Source organism: Populus alba, chromosome 3 (genome assembly GCF_005239225.2).
Source record: "Populus alba chromosome 3, ASM523922v2, whole genome shotgun sequence".
Lineage (NCBI taxonomy): Eukaryota > Viridiplantae > Streptophyta > Magnoliopsida > Malpighiales > Salicaceae > Populus > Populus alba.
Window position 1 is genome coordinate 17,077,201 of NC_133286.1, and position 17,341 is coordinate 17,094,541.

The following is a 17,341-nucleotide window of genomic DNA, read 5'->3' on the forward strand; positions in this document are numbered from 1 at the left end:
AAATCTCCAACTTAATTTTTCATCTCAATTAGATTCTCAATTTAACAATGAATTCTCAATCATTTTTATTTTTATTTTTAATCTATAAAACTGTTAAATAATCACTTGAAGTCCACACTAAATTTTCTTATACATAAAGAAATATAAAAACAGGTGAATTCTCAAATATCCTCATCTTGAATCACTCAAGTCATAAATAAAATTAAAAAAAAAAAACATAAAACTCTCACATTTATTTGTATAATTTGTTCTATTGCATGATGTGAAGAGTTTTAGTAAATTTATGGGTTCTGAATGAAATAAAGAGAAATTACATGATTTTCTCATTACTACTTGAACATTATATTAGATTGGAGACTCAATTCGTGATGAAAAATATATTAGGGATTTGATTGAGGTTTTCTCATTAAGTTGGAGGTTTTTTTGGTTTTTTTTTTTTACAATATAAACAAATCCCTTGAGGTCAATGGTATGCTAACTGGCATGAAAATTAAGGAATTAGAAAGACATTTTAATTTAAATATTATATTTGAAGTAACAATGAAGAGTTGAAATTAAATTTAAAATTTTTAATACTTTGCTTTTAAAATATAAAAATAATAATTAAAAAGTAATTTTATTAAGGATGATAGTAATAAAAATAATAAAGATAAAGAGTAAAAATGATCATTATAATAATGGTACGAAATATATTTTTTTATAGCGATTTTATATATATATATATATATATATATATATATATAGAGAGAGAGAGAGAGAGAGAGAGAGAGAGAGAGAGAGAGAGAGAGAAGCTGTCAACATGTATGACCATGATGTACCCACACACACTCTTCTCAAGAAGTACGAAACTCAAGATTCTGCCTTAATTCCTTCCTTCCCACCTTTGATCACACTCTCTCCTTAAAACCCAATCTCCATCTCCTCCCTTCAATGATCACACTGGCCACCACCGCTTCAATTTCTCCTTCCCTAAAACCTCCTAACTTAACTTCGCCACCCATCAAACTAGAACCCTCTTTTTTCCACCACCACTGTAATACCCTCATCAAGGTAAAAAACAAAACAAAACAAAACACTGCAAATTCTCTTCTTTTTTTACTCCCATTTGAACCTTTTTTATTTGTTGTTAATACAGAGGAAGAAGTTTAACAGGGGAATATGCAGGGCAGCGTTGTCAGACGACACCCCGTTTGCTGTTGCTATCAGTGTGTGTATGCTGAGCTCTTTGCTTTTACCAAACACAGCTACTAAGGATGAGGAGGAGGAGAGTGATTCGGGGATTACTACTACTGATACGAGAATTGCTGTTATGGGTATCATCAGTTTCATTCCTTACTTTAATTGGTTGGTAAGTGTGTTGGTCTGTGTTTGATTTTTAAATTTTTGTATTTGTTGTGTTTTTGGAATCTGGGTCTCGATAAAGTTCTGATCTTTTGTTGTTTTGTTGGCAGAGTTGGGTTTTTGCTTGGCTTGATACTGGGAAAAGGAGATATGCTATTTATTCTCTTGTGTACTTGGCCCCTTATTTGAGGTTTTTTTACCCCTTTTGTTTTATAGTACCATGCTTACATTATCTCTCTTTATTCTGATTTTTTAATAAGGCATCCAGTTTTTTTTTTTTCGTTTTTTTTTTTTTGATTGATGCTCTGCTAAGTTTTATAAGAGATGCTGATTTGTAGTGTAGGCTGTCTTTCTTGGTTAGGAAGTGATTATGGAGTGTGAACATTTGGGACTTGTTGTCCACATATATTGTGTCTTGCTAGTTTGGTTACGACTGTTGAATGCAAAATGTGAACTTCGAGTTGGAGTTTACAGGGTATTCATTCAAGATTTTCACAAATTTGTTAATGTTGATTAGAAGCTATATATTTTAGTTCGATTGATATATTGATGATGGACTTATAATGTGAATCAGTTTGTTCTTTATTAAAGAGTTTAAGTGTGTGGTAAAACAATTTCCGGGCTTTATATTTTACACTGCCTGATGCTATCAAGGATAATCTACAGTGCCTGCTTAATTACAGTTAATTTGAACATGTTAGTTGATTGTGGATTGGATGCATGGATTTGATTATGTAATTTTTCTTATCTGGCTCAATAGATCAAATATGTCTCTGTCTCCCGAGGATAGCTGGCTGCCTATTGCTAGCATTATTTTTGGAATTGTTCATGTTCAGGTATAACATCTATAAAACCATTTTGGTTCCCTTCTGGTTTGGGGTTTCTCTACGTATTCACATCGTTATGATAGATCAGTAGAAGAAACTATGGAAGATAGACTCTGACAGAAACATAATGTTTGAAGTATTAGCAGAACTAAATAAGAGCAAGAACTCCAACTTAATGATTTTGGTTACCGTCATCCAAGATATAAAGTGTTCATATTTGTGCCACTAATTTTTTGCAGCTAGAAGCAAGCATAAAAAATGGAGATGTTCAGGGATTTCAATTATTTAGCAAAGCAGCCAAGTTTCTTCCATTGCTGCCAAAAAAGAAAGATATCATTTTGAGGGAGCATCAGAAACCATTGGAGGAGGTATCAATCAATGGAAGTCCTTTTTTAATTTTCGTTTCATTCTTCTAATGATCTGTGAGATTATAGTTGAGTTTCTCACTTTCCATGTTAGGAGAGAGAAGGAGAACACATGAATCTGCCATCCGCAGACAAGCAATCAAGAAATGAGCGTCGGCAGAGAGGAGTCCCAAGAAACCACCCAGAAAATCAAGCGCACTCAAATGGAGGTTGGGATGATGATAATGAGCAGAGGAAACAATAGAACAACAGCGGTTAATGTGACTTGGTTAAATAGATGCTCTTTTGATAGCAATGCCATGGTTCCTGTTCCTTCACAGCACACTACTTTGGAAACATATTTTGGCCTTAGATATGGGATCAAAAGATAGAGATACTCCCATGTTGCTGTTTTGAATTAGGAAAGCAGAGGTACAAAATTTGTTTTGCGACTTAAATGACAAATCGTTCCAATAATGAACAAAACACGGGCTGGATGATGTTGTCCCCAACTGACATGCCTTTGTGGTCGAAGCGGTAGACACTGCTTTGCATTTTTTATGTTTGCATTCATAAAAAGTGGAGGAAAAACCTTGTTGCTGGCGCTTTAAATTTGTCGTTATCATTTGTGCTCAAGTAGAACGACTCTTTCCGCATCTGGGAAGGTTGCTGGCTCTTTAAATCTGTCGTAACTATTTGTGCTCAAGTAGAACAACTCTTTCTGCATCTGGGGGCGCAAGTATCATTTTTTTGACACCTAAAAATTACCAGCCAAAATGATGGCAGCCGGACTGGTTAGAAGAGCGTCTTACTGCGTAAATAAATGCCAAACGGACGGAAGATTTAGTTCCCTAAACCCTCTGTGAATTGTTCACAGTGACAATGGCAAAAGTTCAATGTTCGGGTGATTGCTAAGCTGAATAGAGGCCTCTCTCTTACGATTTATCCTGCTAAAATCTGGACCTCGACGGGAGCACAAATGACCCAGGCTACGCTCTACCAAAAAACAGCTTGACTGGTAAGAACCCTGTGATTATTGCTGCTTGGATCTGAAAATAGAAACGGCATTGCTTTCAGTCCTGCTATCTCTGCAGTACATGAACAATTCTTTTTTTTTTTCTTGGGTAAATTACAATAACCCCTTTAGGTATCATGAGCACTCAAAATTGAGCGCATCTTATTACGCCTTCAAACGTGTGATGCCTGCTAATAATTTGAATAAGCAAGGCTGGTGCAACGAAGCCTCTGGAGACACTAGATAGCAGTATATGACTAGCACGGCTCTTCCAGCACACCGGTCAATCTGCTTTAGTCACAGGGGAGGTAAGAATTCGGTTTTAGAATTGTTCAGAAAGGACAAGGAAAGACTGAATCAAAGCACGTAACCAGTATGACGATGATATGCTTCAGGATAGATTAAGAAAACATGACAAGCTTTAAGAAAGAACAAGGAGAGGGAACCAGATGTTAAAAGATATGATCTTTTAAGTGGTTTCTGTGGTTCTGCAGATTGTAGTAAACTACAAAAATAGACTTTGGGGACAAAACTCTAGCGATTCGCGGTGCTTGTTAGCTGGAGAAGAAGACAAGCAACAACATCTCGCCTGACTTGCCTGTAAGGCCGAGCTTGGAACACTTGGCCTAGACGCACAAGTGCAGGCCTAGCCATCACGTGGAGAGATAGAAATTATATCGAATGACTTCGCGTGTTGCAATTTTTAAAAATTATATCAATGATTTAGGGGCCACATGATGGTACATTTGCTAGTATATGCTTACAATTAAGATTTTAATTTTCACATAAAATGCAAAGGATAGTTAGATTGGATAGAATTCGGACGTGGCGAAAAAAATTAGTATCGAATGAAAGATTTAAGGTAATAAAGTTACTAATGAATTGCTAAAAATGAAGCATTAGTTGTTTGTCCACTTATAAAATAATAGTACTTTTTAGACTATAGTTTTAGATTTTTTTTAATTTAATTTTCATTTCATGTTTTATTAAGACGTACTTAGAGGCATACTAGCCCGTTTCATTATCTATACAAAAATAATCAATATTAAGCGGTATCACCACTCCCATCGTTAGCTGCAGTAGATATGGGTATTGGAAGTTTGATTGTTTTCATATGGCATAAACGAAACACCAAGAAAGCTGAGTTGAAGGTTCCTGCTGTTGCCTCGGGCTTAATCTGTGAACTCTTTCCTGAAGCTGTTCTTGCTTTGGCCCAAGTAAAGCCAAGCCACCCATTCGCAATATATTTATAGTTTCCTAGAAAAACTTGGTCTATAAATGACCTTTGAGTTCGTTAAATACGAATGGATTATTGCAAGTTTCATTAAAAATTATGGCATAAATTATTGGTATTGTAATAATGGTTATTTTTTAAAATATTTTTTTTAAAAAAATATATAATAATAATATTTTTTTCATTTTATTTTTAACACAAGCATATCAAAAATATTTAAAAATACAAAACAATTAAAACAAAAAAATATTCAATTTATTGCAAAAATACTTACCAACACAAAAACAAATAGGGAAATGAAGGGTGTTTTTTACTTGAAAATACATTAAAATAATTTTTCAATTTTTTATTTTATTTTTAACACTAATATATCAAACACAAAAAAATATCAATTTAATAATATTCAAGCTATTTTTCCCACCAGAGACACTCAGGCACAGGCGGTGCCAAACAAGTAATGGCAGCACCCATTTTATGTTTACGCACCCCCACGTGAAAAGATAAGTGCGTGCGTGAGCGCATGCGTGTGATGAAGGTAACAGCTTTCTATGCATCAAACCAAAGATTAATCTTTGTGAACTAATCCTGCACGATGGTGAAGTTCTAAATCAAACACGGAAATCAATCAGATCTCCATAATTTTCCTAATTTCTCTCTCCCTTGCTATAGGATCCAAAACTTCAGGCAAAAATATTGCACTGTAAACTAAGAGAGTTGATGAATCATGGTATGCTTTCATTTCTAAATCATTATTGGAATTGCCAGAAAAATGCAATATACTGGGATTATATTTCAAAACATTTGTAGTGCCAATGTTATGATTAAAACAAAACACGTGCCTAACATAAATCAACGAATCCAACTCATTCAGTATGTAATGTTACGCATCAAAATTACTCACCAGCCACCCAAAACTAAAATTGATGTGCAACACTTGATCATGCAGAGAATTTTACAAGTGCATCTCTATGACAAATTCTATCATATACAGCTTATTTCAAAATGACCAAATCCCAATTTCAATACATGAATCATACATACATGTTCAGAAGAAGGTTGCATCGTTCAAGCAGATAATTCATAGCTGCAATCAGCTTGTTACGATACCTGCTAGGACCTCACTCTTGCCTCGTGCATAGATTGTGTACACCAGACGAATTGCATCAAGCCATCCATCCAGGGATTCCCATGAATCAGCAACCTGATCAGTGGGCAGAATTTAAACATGTGTTCTTGATGTGAAACAGTATAACTTCTATCCCCAGTTTTTGGATAAAAAGACCCTCAAATGATTACAGTTCACTGAAGAACAGTAAAGTTTTTTAAAAAAAAAAAACTCCTTTCTAATAATCGTGAATATAACCTGAAAAGGAAAAGAATTTTGAGAAGAGGACCAATTTATAGCCCAGTCACCTATATTCTGTCCTGTCCTGTTTTAATAATCTATCATGCTGACAACTGAGCTTGTTTAAATTATTAAATTATCCATTCCACAAACCATAAATGCCAAATGAATCAATGCTATATTAAAGGAGATACTAGATAGAGCTACAGATGCTCTTCAAATGAGCAAATCTCACTACATGATCCAGGGCTAAGATTAACTATTTTGAACACTGAAAGCAAGTCAAAATCATCTGATTGTAAAGGCATATTTCAAAGAAAATGAAAACAAAATGGTGCTTACCAAGAAAAGTGGCCCGTGAATAGTATCTATACAGAGGCCTGCACCAGGCGGCAAAGTCAGATCAGCACATGCTGATACAGAAACGATATCTGGAACCTCAACTTTGATAGCCTTTTTGTCACTATTCGATACATCTGATGGTCTGCCAGAGAGGCTCCGGCGAACTTGTTTTTGCTCTGATTTGCTAACCTGCTCAGGAAATGAAAGATGTATTCCAAGGAACCAAAGTTGGCAACATTATGGATAACCAACATGGAAATTCTTCTTAATGAAATAAAGCCATGATTTTTATTTGTAATGTTCTGAGAGGTAAGATAACTTAGATCCATTTAATTTTTTTTGACATCCACAATTACAAAACAAATTAGATTTTACCTGTTGAAGCCCTTCATGATTCAAAACAAATTCTGATCTCTTCCAATCATTGTGAGGTGCAATTGGTTTCCCTGCTTGCGGAGCAGTTAGATATCCAACTTTAAGATATGGTAAAGGTAACTGTCAAAAAATTGGGGCTGATCAGATTTAATTTGTAAAGAATAATTTCTCCAGCCAGTTTAAAATTCAGATATATAGAGAAAGACCTATGAAAACAAGTTCATTTTCAAGTCAAAATGCCTTGCATTTTATCAGGGTAGCTATAGGAGTTCCAGTCATAAGTAGTAGCAAGGCAGAAAAGATATCGGTTGCAATATGGAAATATGTATTTTGATAAAATAAAAAAAAAGTTATCTAGCAACCACAACACACAAGTGTGGAGGTATTGATTGAATCCAAAATTATGGAATGAAAAGGGTGGATATGAAGTTCAGTTTTTTATGTGCCCGTATTAACCAGAAACAGCAGCTTAGGGGTCAAGCCACAGATTTGGGCAACAATGCAAAAACCAAAAGCATAAGAACTAGTAAATAATCCAAGGTTTAGGAAATGGTCAACCAATCAAGACAACAGCAGAGTTCACATAAGTCACAGAACATGTCCCACCCTAATATCAACAGTCCAAGAAAAGATAACACAGCCATAACTACTGAGAAAGAAGTTAGATATCCTGAGGAAGGCATTTTAGGATAAAATAACAACCATAAATTCAGAAAATGCAATACTGACCATGGAACGCACAAGCCTCAATGCACTACTATATACCTGTAAAGAATCAAACAAATTTTAGCTTTGAATTATAATCCTTTGGCTAATTGAAAATATAATTCTGAGGCTACATGCTTTTTGTATTACAGAATTTAAACAAGCACGTTTAATAAAAATGAAACTGTGCAATACTTGCCGAGTAATTTGGTTTCAATGCATGAGCAGCTGCAATGTAGATAGCAGACTGGCTATACAACTCATTCGGGGAAACATCTTTAGCATTGGGTGTTCCCCCAGTTCTTAATGTGTCCTCGGCTAGCCCATACTGCCAAAAAAAAGCATTTATATTTAGGATTTAAACTCACTGATTTGAGGGAGAAGGTGAGAAGACAGTCAATTATCTTGTCTTAACCTACAAATTGAATAAAGCAAGAAAGCAAGAAAGCAAGAAAACAGATATAATCACAGTTGAAACATGATATTACAGATGAGGATGGAAAGGATTAAACAAACCAAAACAGTTCCGAGGTTGTAGATTGCTCGATGAAAATCAAATTGCAACTGAATTGCTGCACGGAACTGCATTAGAAACAAGCAAAAGGGATCATAAGGACAGAAGATACAGGTAGACCTATTCCTAGGACATACCAAAATCAAAATCACTTTGCTGCTTGTCCTATATATTTATCCAAGCACTCTAACATCTCCAAATGACTTTCTGTACCTTGCTAATTGCAGTTCTCACAATGGTTTGTTTTTCTCTAGCAGGAACAATTGCACTGAGTTCCTAAAATTGCAAAATCCAATATAGCATCAAATTAAACTACCCAGAACAACCACACGTACCAGAACATCTCAAAGTATCAAAATTTAAAATCAACAAAAGTTCTCGCAGGAAGAAAAGAAGTATAAACAGTGTTGAATCAGGAGACATAAAATACCTGTAGAGCAAGTCCCCAATTATTGAGTGCCTGAAATGGATTTCATAAACGATTGGAATCAGCAGTAGAAGGTTGTTACAAACAGATGGGAAAGTTGTGGACCTTGGTTTCAGATGAAACAACAACGAACTTTTAAGAATTTAATAGATAAAAAATACCTGGGGGCTGTTCCAGTTAAGTTGGACAGCTTTTTCATAGTTTTTTGTTGCCTGCAAAAGCAGATTATTGTAAATTTCACTTCTCTAAAAGAACTTTCTTAAGGAAAATACGAGCAGAGCTGCATGTAAATGAAGGACATAGCAATAAGAAAATCAAGCATGCTTGAAAAGGTTAGGTGGAAAGGCAAAATGGAATTTGCTTTGAGTATAAATGGCTCCTGGCAAGTTATAAAGGTCACATAACCTGAATGACTGCCTATCATATCATATGATAGCATGATTTAGTAGAAGGGAAAATGGATACAAAGATGCATGTTCACTTGGTGCACACACAAAAGCAGAACCAACAAAATTGAATTGGTGAAACAATATTATATACCAACCTGCTTCCACAGTTCCTCAGCCTCCTTTGTACGACCACGCATTTTGGCCCGATCAGAGATTGCTATAGCCCAATTGTAAAAAGCCTGTCAATAAACATAACACAAAACTTTTGGGTGAGTAAAATCTCAAAATCATATCTTTCTCCACAAATATTATCGTGTTCAAAAGACACATAGATGCAATTAAATCTAGTGTTTTTTTTCCAGGAAACATCAATACAAAGAGTTTGAAATTAAAAAAAAATAGAGAAGTATCCATAACGAGTAATCATTACCACATGGCCGTCATGCAAATGCTCAATTTTAGCAGTTATATTTTCCTCATTATCTAATAAGATTCCTTTTCTTTGCCAGGAAAAGGAAACCAGCTCAAATGGATAAATATTAAATATAATCACTCGCAAGAATTCAAAGCAGCCAGAAAGTTTTTTCAGTTTATTATCTCACTTTTGCATTTCAGGAAGTCAGAATCCTCATCATAACCAGATCTATAGACATTCAAAAGGATCATTTAGCATATGGGTTTAAAACATACATCATTAAGTGTTGGGCAAAGACGTGTAGCCTCATCATATTTTTTACAAGCTTCCTCAAGCAAATCATCTTTAGAAGGTGAAGTAGAATCCAGACTAACATTATCTGCACTTTCCTGCAAACCAAGATGCCAATCACATCAACACAATTAATCAATCTAGATTCTAATTTTTTTTTTTTTTTAAATCTCAGTATGCTTAAAATAACTACTATTTCATAGAAGCATTTTCTTTTCACATACCTGAAGAACCAATGCCCAATTATATAACGCATCATAATCGTCTGGATTTCTCTCTAAAGCACTCGCATACCTATAGCAAAATTCTTCAACAATCAATAATAAGGCATCTAAATCTCAAAAAACAAGGCTGATTAATGAATATATTACCTCCTGGCAGCAAATGTGAGAACACGTTGACGCGACCGACCTTCCTCATCAGTACTGGTAACACTATCAATCAATTCCATTGCCGCATTATTTTGCTGCTGCTGCTGCTGTGTGCTCTGTTGACTGTTAACAAATTTTCAAAAATCACAGGCTAAGAATTCTAACAAAATTTCACATCTACCAGGCATGATACAGTTTCAGAATCTTACGGTAAGATCTAGAAAGACACTTAAAATAACACGCAATCTAATCTAATCTAATCTCAATAATCAGTGAAAGCGAAAGAATTGAAACGTTTGGCAATGAAATGTATTAATTATATAAATCGAACCGAACCTGAGAGGAGTGCTTGCCGCATCGTCGCCTTCTTCGGTTTTTAATTCAGTGAGCAATTCTCTCATCGTGAATGTTCTGTTCTGTTGTAGCTCAGCAGGACGACTCGCATTTTGCTCGTTCGATTCAGGTTTCTCTGATTCGTTTGATTGGATCTCGGTTTCATTTGGCTCCTCTACCTCAGGATCTGCGCTCGTGACGTGAATTGTTGCTGGTGCTGGCTCTGGTTCCGGTGCTGGCTTTGATTCCGGTGCTGCCATTGTCTCTAGCTCCGGATCTTGTTTTTGTTCAGTTGCGGGTTTAGGTTCGAATCCATTTTTCAATTCGGGTTCTTCGGGAGTCATTGGAGGTGGTTCAAAGGATTTTCTGTTTTGTTGAAGTAAAGTGGAAGGTGGGTTCGGACCGGGGGAAGAGAGGTGGGGGTTGTGGGGGGGGGGGGGGACCAGTATAGAAGAGAAGAAAGGAAAAGGAAAATTAGACTATTTTTTTATGGGCCTCCAGAATATTTGGATTTTGTTTGTTTAGGGTATGGGATTTTAAAAAATTGAAATTAAGCCCAATAGTGATAAACTAGTCGAATAGATTCCTCACTTCTATGGTATGTGTGGCTCACCGAGCGAGGCCGGTCTAAACTTCGAACATAAGAGTAAAATTACAATGACACTCTTATATTTTAGTTATTTTTTTATTTTATTTTTAAAAAAATATAGATTAAATTTTATATTTATAATTTCATAACATTTTACATTTACACAAAAAATAAAAAAAATATTGATTTTTATATAAAAGTTTTATTATATTTTAATTAATGACTAAAAAATCATTGAAACGTTTAAATTACAAAAATAAAAGATATTAAAAATATAAAAAAACTCTAAGACATAAAAGATGTTTAACTTGATTTTTTTTAGCTTAAATGAATCATGAATGAATAAGAAGATACTTGAAACCTTTTTTTTTAAGGTTTGGTTTGTTTATCTAGGTTTGTTGATTAGGAAAGATTAATTTAATCAAAATTTTTCGTTTTGAATTTATCTTAGACTTTATCAAAATTAAATCTTGTGTTTAAAAGAAATAAATAAAAAAAATATAGACAAAATCATCTATTCTAAAAGATTAACGTCAAACTTTTTATGAATCAGCAAAATCACCTATTTTTAGGGAATAATGTTCAAATTTTCATAAAATCAAAGAAATCCTCTATTTTTAGGAATTAACGTCAAAATTCTCTTTTATTGACGAGTCTTTTATTCTTAAGAATTGACATTATTTTTTTAAATAAATCACGAATAAGTTTAGAAATGAATTTAGACAATTAATAGTATATGTAGAATTTATTTAGGATTAAACACATGTCAGATGTAACATTTTATTTGAAAGAATAAGATAAGAATGATGTCAATCTTTCCTTAAACATAACTAACCCACCACATGAAACCAATGTCCATTTTAAAACTCTTAGTTTTCTTTAATTATTACATGGTGATTTCATTATTTTTATTTTTCCCTTTAATTTTGGTAAGACTTGTATTTTTTACAGTGTGATAATATAGATAACGTAGAAGATGTTTGTATGGATCAGTGAGATACGAATTAGCCTAAAAAAAGGTTTAGTTGCGCCAAACCATCATATTAGTGATAAAAAAAAAATCATAACTTTTGATATAACCATTAAATCAAACTTAAATTTTCTAAAAAAATATTCCCAAGGTCTAGTTTAGTTTTATAGAAGACTTAGTTGTAACCAACCAAGATCCAAATTAGACCTCAAAGATACTATTTGAGCAAATCAAATTTTATTATTCGTTCTTGAGTTTTCTAGATTTTATGCAGTTTCAAACCGTGTTTTTTCCTTTTGGCGTAGGGAGGCAGACCTTATTTGAGTTTAATTCAGAAATAAAACTGACTAAGGGTTCTGTTGTGATAATCCTGTTTTCTGCCATAACGCTTTTCTTTTTTGTGTTGTTACTATCCTTATCATGCTTCTGCTGCGTCACCCACGATCCACATTACCAACAATCTTGGGCAAGAAGTGATCCTAAGGCATTCATAAAGAGGTTAAGCATTGAGCTTAATTGTCTGCCCGTGTCTTTGGAAACGAAAGATACAAAAACTGTAAAGAAAATGAGGCAAGTTGAAAAGGAAGATCAAAATGCTAAATTTGCAATGATGCCACTATCACTCACGGAGAGTGCGGGCACAGCATTCAGAATTCCATAATTTACCCCGTTAAACAAATTGCCTATCAGGTGCTTTTGTTTCGAGCTAGGAGTTGAAGTGATCCGAAGATCCCTTAGTTTTGAAGGGATCTGCGCACAGCAACAAGGACGAAATGGAAATCTAAGGAGCAAGAGAAAAAGGACGAATTCTTAAATCTTGTCGTGCAGGTTGACCACCAAGTCATGTGCATCATCGAGAAGCTTCCATACATCCAACTGACCGGCCATGCTATTGCATTCTCTCATGATCTCATCCATACTGCTGTACTTCTCAATGATCAGTTTCCTCCTCTGCAGCACACAAGCTGCTATTGCATAAAGCAGCAAATCATCACTAGGAGGGGCCCTCAGCCTCATCCTCCCCCAGGCAGACTGGGCAATCCCTGCCCGAATTGCTGCCTGGTCAGCCCACATCACCTCCCAGAGGCAGAGTGTTTGATCAAGGTCTAACTCCCTTCTGAAAAGAACCACCACCATTCTGTACACAAAGAAGCAGTCTTCTGCTTGAAGCTTCTCCAGGTGCTTGTAGAGATGGCTATCCTTGCACTTGATTATCTTAGAAACAAGACCCAGTTGCCTCCGGATTCCCACTTCATCGAGACGGAAATTGTGCCGAGCTTTCTTCATGAAGCCCACAAAACACCAGAAGGCTAAAAAATCCTCCTCCATCACTGCAATAATGGGTGAGAGTAAATCACTCATTCCTTGACAGTAACCAATCTCAGGATCATAAAGTGCATATGCCTCAAGGATAGTGACGAGGCGAGCAGCATGAAAGATCCTGCTTGGCTCCAAGTGATCATAGTCCTGCAAACCTACACTCTCAGCCAATCGCCGTGCCTTCATCTCTGATACTGCTGCCTGAGATGGAGAGTACATTATCCATTCACCATTTGCCCGCACTGCATCAACACGCATGATTCTCTGCCATGTGGCAAAATCCTCATCTTTCTGCAAGTTCAACCTGCTCTTTGTCTCAAAGGGTGAGGAAGTCTCCTGAGAAGGCAAATCAAAATCATTTTCACCTGTAAATTCAGTTGCAAGAAAAGATTCTGCAATTTCAGGTTCTTCAGAGGAATTGGAATCAGTTGACTCCATGTCTCCAGCCATGCCATCTTCATAGGTGACCACACTCCTATCATCACCTCCTTCCAATATTGATTCAGAGCCCTGAGGAGCTTCATCAGGGAAATCTGAATCCTCAGCAGATAAGTTGCCTTGCTCAGCAGAAGGTGTCATCCTGGTACTGTTAACATCTTCTAATCCAGGAAAATCCATAACTTGACTCGAGTCTCCGCTAACCTCAGCGCTGCTGATTCCAACAGCTTGCTTGGCCTTAAAACTCCTATCATTGCATCTGAGATGTCTTCGGCACTGTTTCCGTAGATTCTCATATTCTTTTCTGCAGTGCAAATATACATAAGAACCTTGACTAGGGAAAGAAATGAAAATACATGATTACAAGGAATTTGGAAAAGAGAGCATTCATCCATAACTAAAAACTGTACAGGAAGAGAATTATGATACCTTTTCTCATCTTGAATGCAATCTCTTTCTTCCTTGGAACTGCTCACATCATAGCTGTTGAAAAGAACTAAACATCAATAAAAAGAGCAGTGCTCATACAGCATCACAATAAATGAACACAAAACAAAAAGGGAAAAGCTTCCTAGGATGGACAATCAGAAAAATGATAGCGTATAATGCAAGCACACATTCCAAATAGGAAAATTATAAATGTCAAGGACATTGCTATGAGTATGTTTGCATTTAGCAAATGTGTCGCCAACAATCACATTGTTCCTGGCCTACCTTCCATGATTTTGCCCAAAAAACTCAATGACAAAATGCACTGAAGGAAAGTTGCTACTTTGCTTGGTTATAAATATACCCTCAGAAAGCAAACTAAAGTAAATAAGAGACCTAAATAATAAAAAAATATAGCTGGTATAAAAATACTAAGAAAATCAAATACAAACTGCCACTTAAAACAGAACTTACATTCCAAGGAGAAATGGCCAAACCTCTGGTCTAATACTTGGATCAACACCCTGCATTAGAGTTTAAGAAAAATTAACACTCCTTCAGCAGTTAGAAATACAGAATCAGAAATATAAATAACAACATAAGACTTAATGAATAACTAAACAAAACAGTCAAAATATCAGTCACAGTAGAGACTGCAACATACCCCACTTCGGGCTTTCTTCAGAAACTTGACACCGCCATCACACAATTTCCCATCAGGCATAAATAAACTTTTCCATTGCTTTGGTAAAAGCGCATGTTTTCTTCTCCTACGCGACCAAGGCGATTTAAGACTACCCCTGGACCCGAAAAAAAAAGAAGAAGAAACAAAAGATCAGTTATTCAATGATAATCATCTACACAAACAAAATTCCCAAACCACCGATTACAACTCAAAATTCTTTTTTTCCCATATGGCATCCAAAGATACTATTAACGATTTGCTTCCACTACCTTCTTAGATAGGAGTCTACATTGAACAACTAATTCTATGAGGGACAGTATTCTTCCACGAGGCCTAAACACTTTCAAATTTATTCTTTAATTGCACATCGAAGATTCAAGAACTGTTCCGAAATTCTAATAACAAGACAGCAAAAGGCAAGTAAAAGAAGCAGGAAGAATAAGAAACTAGCTTGATAGAATAACATAGAGCGCAAAGGAGGTCATTTCTAGACGACTGAGAGATTGGATTTGGGAAAAAAAACGAAAAGTTTACATAAAGGAATTGAAGAACTCACCGATTAGTAGAAGCTGGTGAGGAGGAAGATGATGAGGACAACGAAGAGGAGGCAACTACTAATAAAAATGATCTCAAATATATCCACGATGATGACGATGACGATGACGATGAGGAGGAGTTTGACGTCGAAGAAGATGAGGAAAAAGGAGCATGGCTTCGCCTTAAGGCTCTCATTAACGGTTTCTGTTGCATCAACATCTAAATATATCTATCTAGGGTTTCTTTGGCGACGGTTAATCTAAGTTTTGAATTAGAGTGTCAATTATTCGAACACTTGGGGGTTTTTTTAATGTTGACTTTGTTATTTTACCTACGAGAATAGACGACGGTGGCGGCCAAGGCGATACCGGCCATGGCCGTGACAGCGATGGCTATACCAACATTGGAAGAAGACGTAGCGGCGCCCCATAAACCGCCACCAACGACCCAACCGTTCCTCCCTGTCCCAGTGTTTCCGGTGCTAGCTTCGGCGAACACGATCCATTTCCAAAAAGCACCGCCGCCGGCGGAGGAGGAGGAGAGCATCAACAGTGAAATGACGGAGATGACCTTAAGGGATGGTGGTAATAGGAGTCCCGGCTTTTGATTCGATAACACCATCACCAAAGTGAAGAGACTCTTAAGGCCTAAAGGCCTCTCTCTCTCTCAGAGTGTTTTTTTTTTTTTCCCTTATTTTATTCTCTCGATATTTTAATTGCTTTTTCAGTGCTCAGCTCTGTTTTTCATGAAAGGAAGTAAATAATCATAGCCAGTGTTTTTATAATCGTTGATTTTTTTTAAAAAATGTTTTTTATTTAAAAAATATATTAAAATAATTAAAAACAAAAAAAAACAATATAATATCAATAAAAAAATATATTCTCTCTCTCTCTCTCTCTCTCTCTCTCTGTCAACAAACTCTCTCTACATCTTTCTCTACTTCAACAAACTCTCTTTATCGGTGTAAAAATGATATTGGTGTTTTGACTTAATATACAAATAGTAGAAAGAAGGAATATCCATTGATGAATTAAAATTAGTCACAGAACTTGAAGTGGTGGTTAACGGGTAAGGAAAAGTTAGGACGGGATGTTGATAAAATAGTAATTATATTAATAATAAAATGATGTTTATAGTGGTAGTTATGGGATAGTGGTACGACGATGATAATAATTATTGAATATTATAGTCTAGTATTGTGAAAATATATTATTTTCACGAGATTAAAATATTAAGAGAATAACCGAAGATGGCAAAAGTGGAGAAAAGAATACTTTCATTTTGTTGCGAAACATAATTTACCACTCTAAACGGAAAAGGGAAGATTGATAGTTAAGTAGTTTTATTTTATTTTTCCATTTTCCAGGTGTACTTATGGGGAGCACACCAAACCATGATCTCTGCTGGTCATGATCGCATAAGATTTACAACGATGCCGGCGTGTATAGGAGACAGGCATGTGATGGTCTGGTTATTATCACCTGTGTCAGCTGCAGCTCGTTTATCCGGAAGGATCTACTGGGATGATTTAAATATGTTTATTTTTATATTTTTAAATATTTTAAAAATATATATATTAAAATAATATTTATTTTAATATTTTTACATCATTTTAATTATTTTCTGATATTAAAAATATTTTTTTTAATAAAAAATATTTTAAAAAACAATTATAAGTATTTTTAACCAGAATTAAAGTAGAGATTATCACTAGCAAGGACTGCCTGAGAATCATTTTTATCCTCTTGCTGCTTGGACTGTGGCATCTATTTCGGACGAGACAGCACTGTTGATTTAGTGCTTCCATTTTTATTTATGCATGGGTTTGATTTTCTCGCCGGAACATTCAACGGAGGACAGCTTCTCCATCCTAAACAAGTTAGCAAAAAGAAAAAGGAAGGAAAGATGGAAAACCCAACATGAAAACAGGAGTCAGAGACAAGTAATTATGTTTATGGTATGGCAAAATGAAAGGTGGATTCTAGCACCCATGGCGCCACAAAATAGGTGGAGGAAAGGAAGGAGAGAGGCCGTGAGGGAGACAAAGACACCCATTTATGCCGGACCACATGCCTTTGCTTTGCCCTGCACTCCAGTGTAAAAGA

General features: G+C 35.6%; 3 protein-coding genes across 6 annotated transcripts; 1 reads left to right on the top strand and 2 right to left on the bottom strand.

Annotated features, from left to right (window-relative positions):
* Positions 1-773: 773 nt before the first annotated feature.
* On the top strand, positions 774-3,124 carry LOC118034651 (uncharacterized). The gene is made up of 6 exons (XM_035039999.2): positions 774-1,050; positions 1,136-1,348; positions 1,452-1,531; positions 2,102-2,177; positions 2,408-2,536; positions 2,628-3,124. The coding sequence occupies exons 1-6, from the start codon at positions 931-933 to the stop codon at positions 2,775-2,777; spliced, it is 768 nt and encodes a 255-aa protein (XP_034895890.1). The 5' UTR covers positions 774-930; the 3' UTR covers positions 2,778-3,124.
* Positions 3,125-5,193: 2,069 nt separating this feature from the next.
* Positions 5,194-10,698, bottom strand: LOC118034661 (protein HLB1). 3 transcript variants are annotated; one of them, XM_035040015.2, is made up of 15 exons: positions 10,272-10,698; positions 9,936-10,058; positions 9,789-9,858; positions 9,549-9,662; positions 9,014-9,097; positions 8,631-8,681; positions 8,473-8,502; positions 8,256-8,318; positions 8,045-8,110; positions 7,728-7,856; positions 7,553-7,588; positions 6,824-6,943; positions 6,449-6,637; positions 5,869-5,962; positions 5,194-5,346 (listed from the first exon to the last, which is right to left on the bottom strand). In XM_035040015.2, the coding sequence occupies exons 1-15, from the start codon at positions 10,610-10,612 to the stop codon at positions 5,327-5,329; spliced, it is 1,530 nt and encodes a 509-aa protein (XP_034895906.1). In that variant the 5' UTR covers positions 10,613-10,698; the 3' UTR covers positions 5,194-5,326. The 3 variants fall into 3 exon arrangements, with proteins under 3 accessions (XP_034895906.1, XP_034895899.1, XP_034895911.1); XM_035040008.2 differs by having other exon boundaries at positions 5,241-5,364; XM_035040020.2 differs by lacking the exon at positions 5,194-5,346 and having other exon boundaries at positions 5,673-5,962.
* Positions 10,699-12,402: 1,704 nt separating this feature from the next.
* On the bottom strand, positions 12,403-15,986 carry LOC118034680 (rab GTPase-activating protein 22). Of its 2 annotated transcripts, none has more exons than XM_035040028.2 (5): positions 15,568-15,986; positions 14,679-14,814; positions 14,489-14,538; positions 14,015-14,068; positions 12,403-13,889 (listed from the first exon to the last, which is right to left on the bottom strand). In XM_035040028.2, the coding sequence occupies exons 1-5, from the start codon at positions 15,855-15,857 to the stop codon at positions 12,638-12,640; spliced, it is 1,782 nt and encodes a 593-aa protein (XP_034895919.1). In that variant the 5' UTR covers positions 15,858-15,986; the 3' UTR covers positions 12,403-12,637. The 2 variants fall into 2 exon arrangements, with proteins under 2 accessions (XP_034895919.1, XP_034895926.1); XM_035040035.2 differs by having other exon boundaries at positions 15,256-15,710.
* Positions 15,987-17,341: the final 1,355 nt, after the last annotated feature.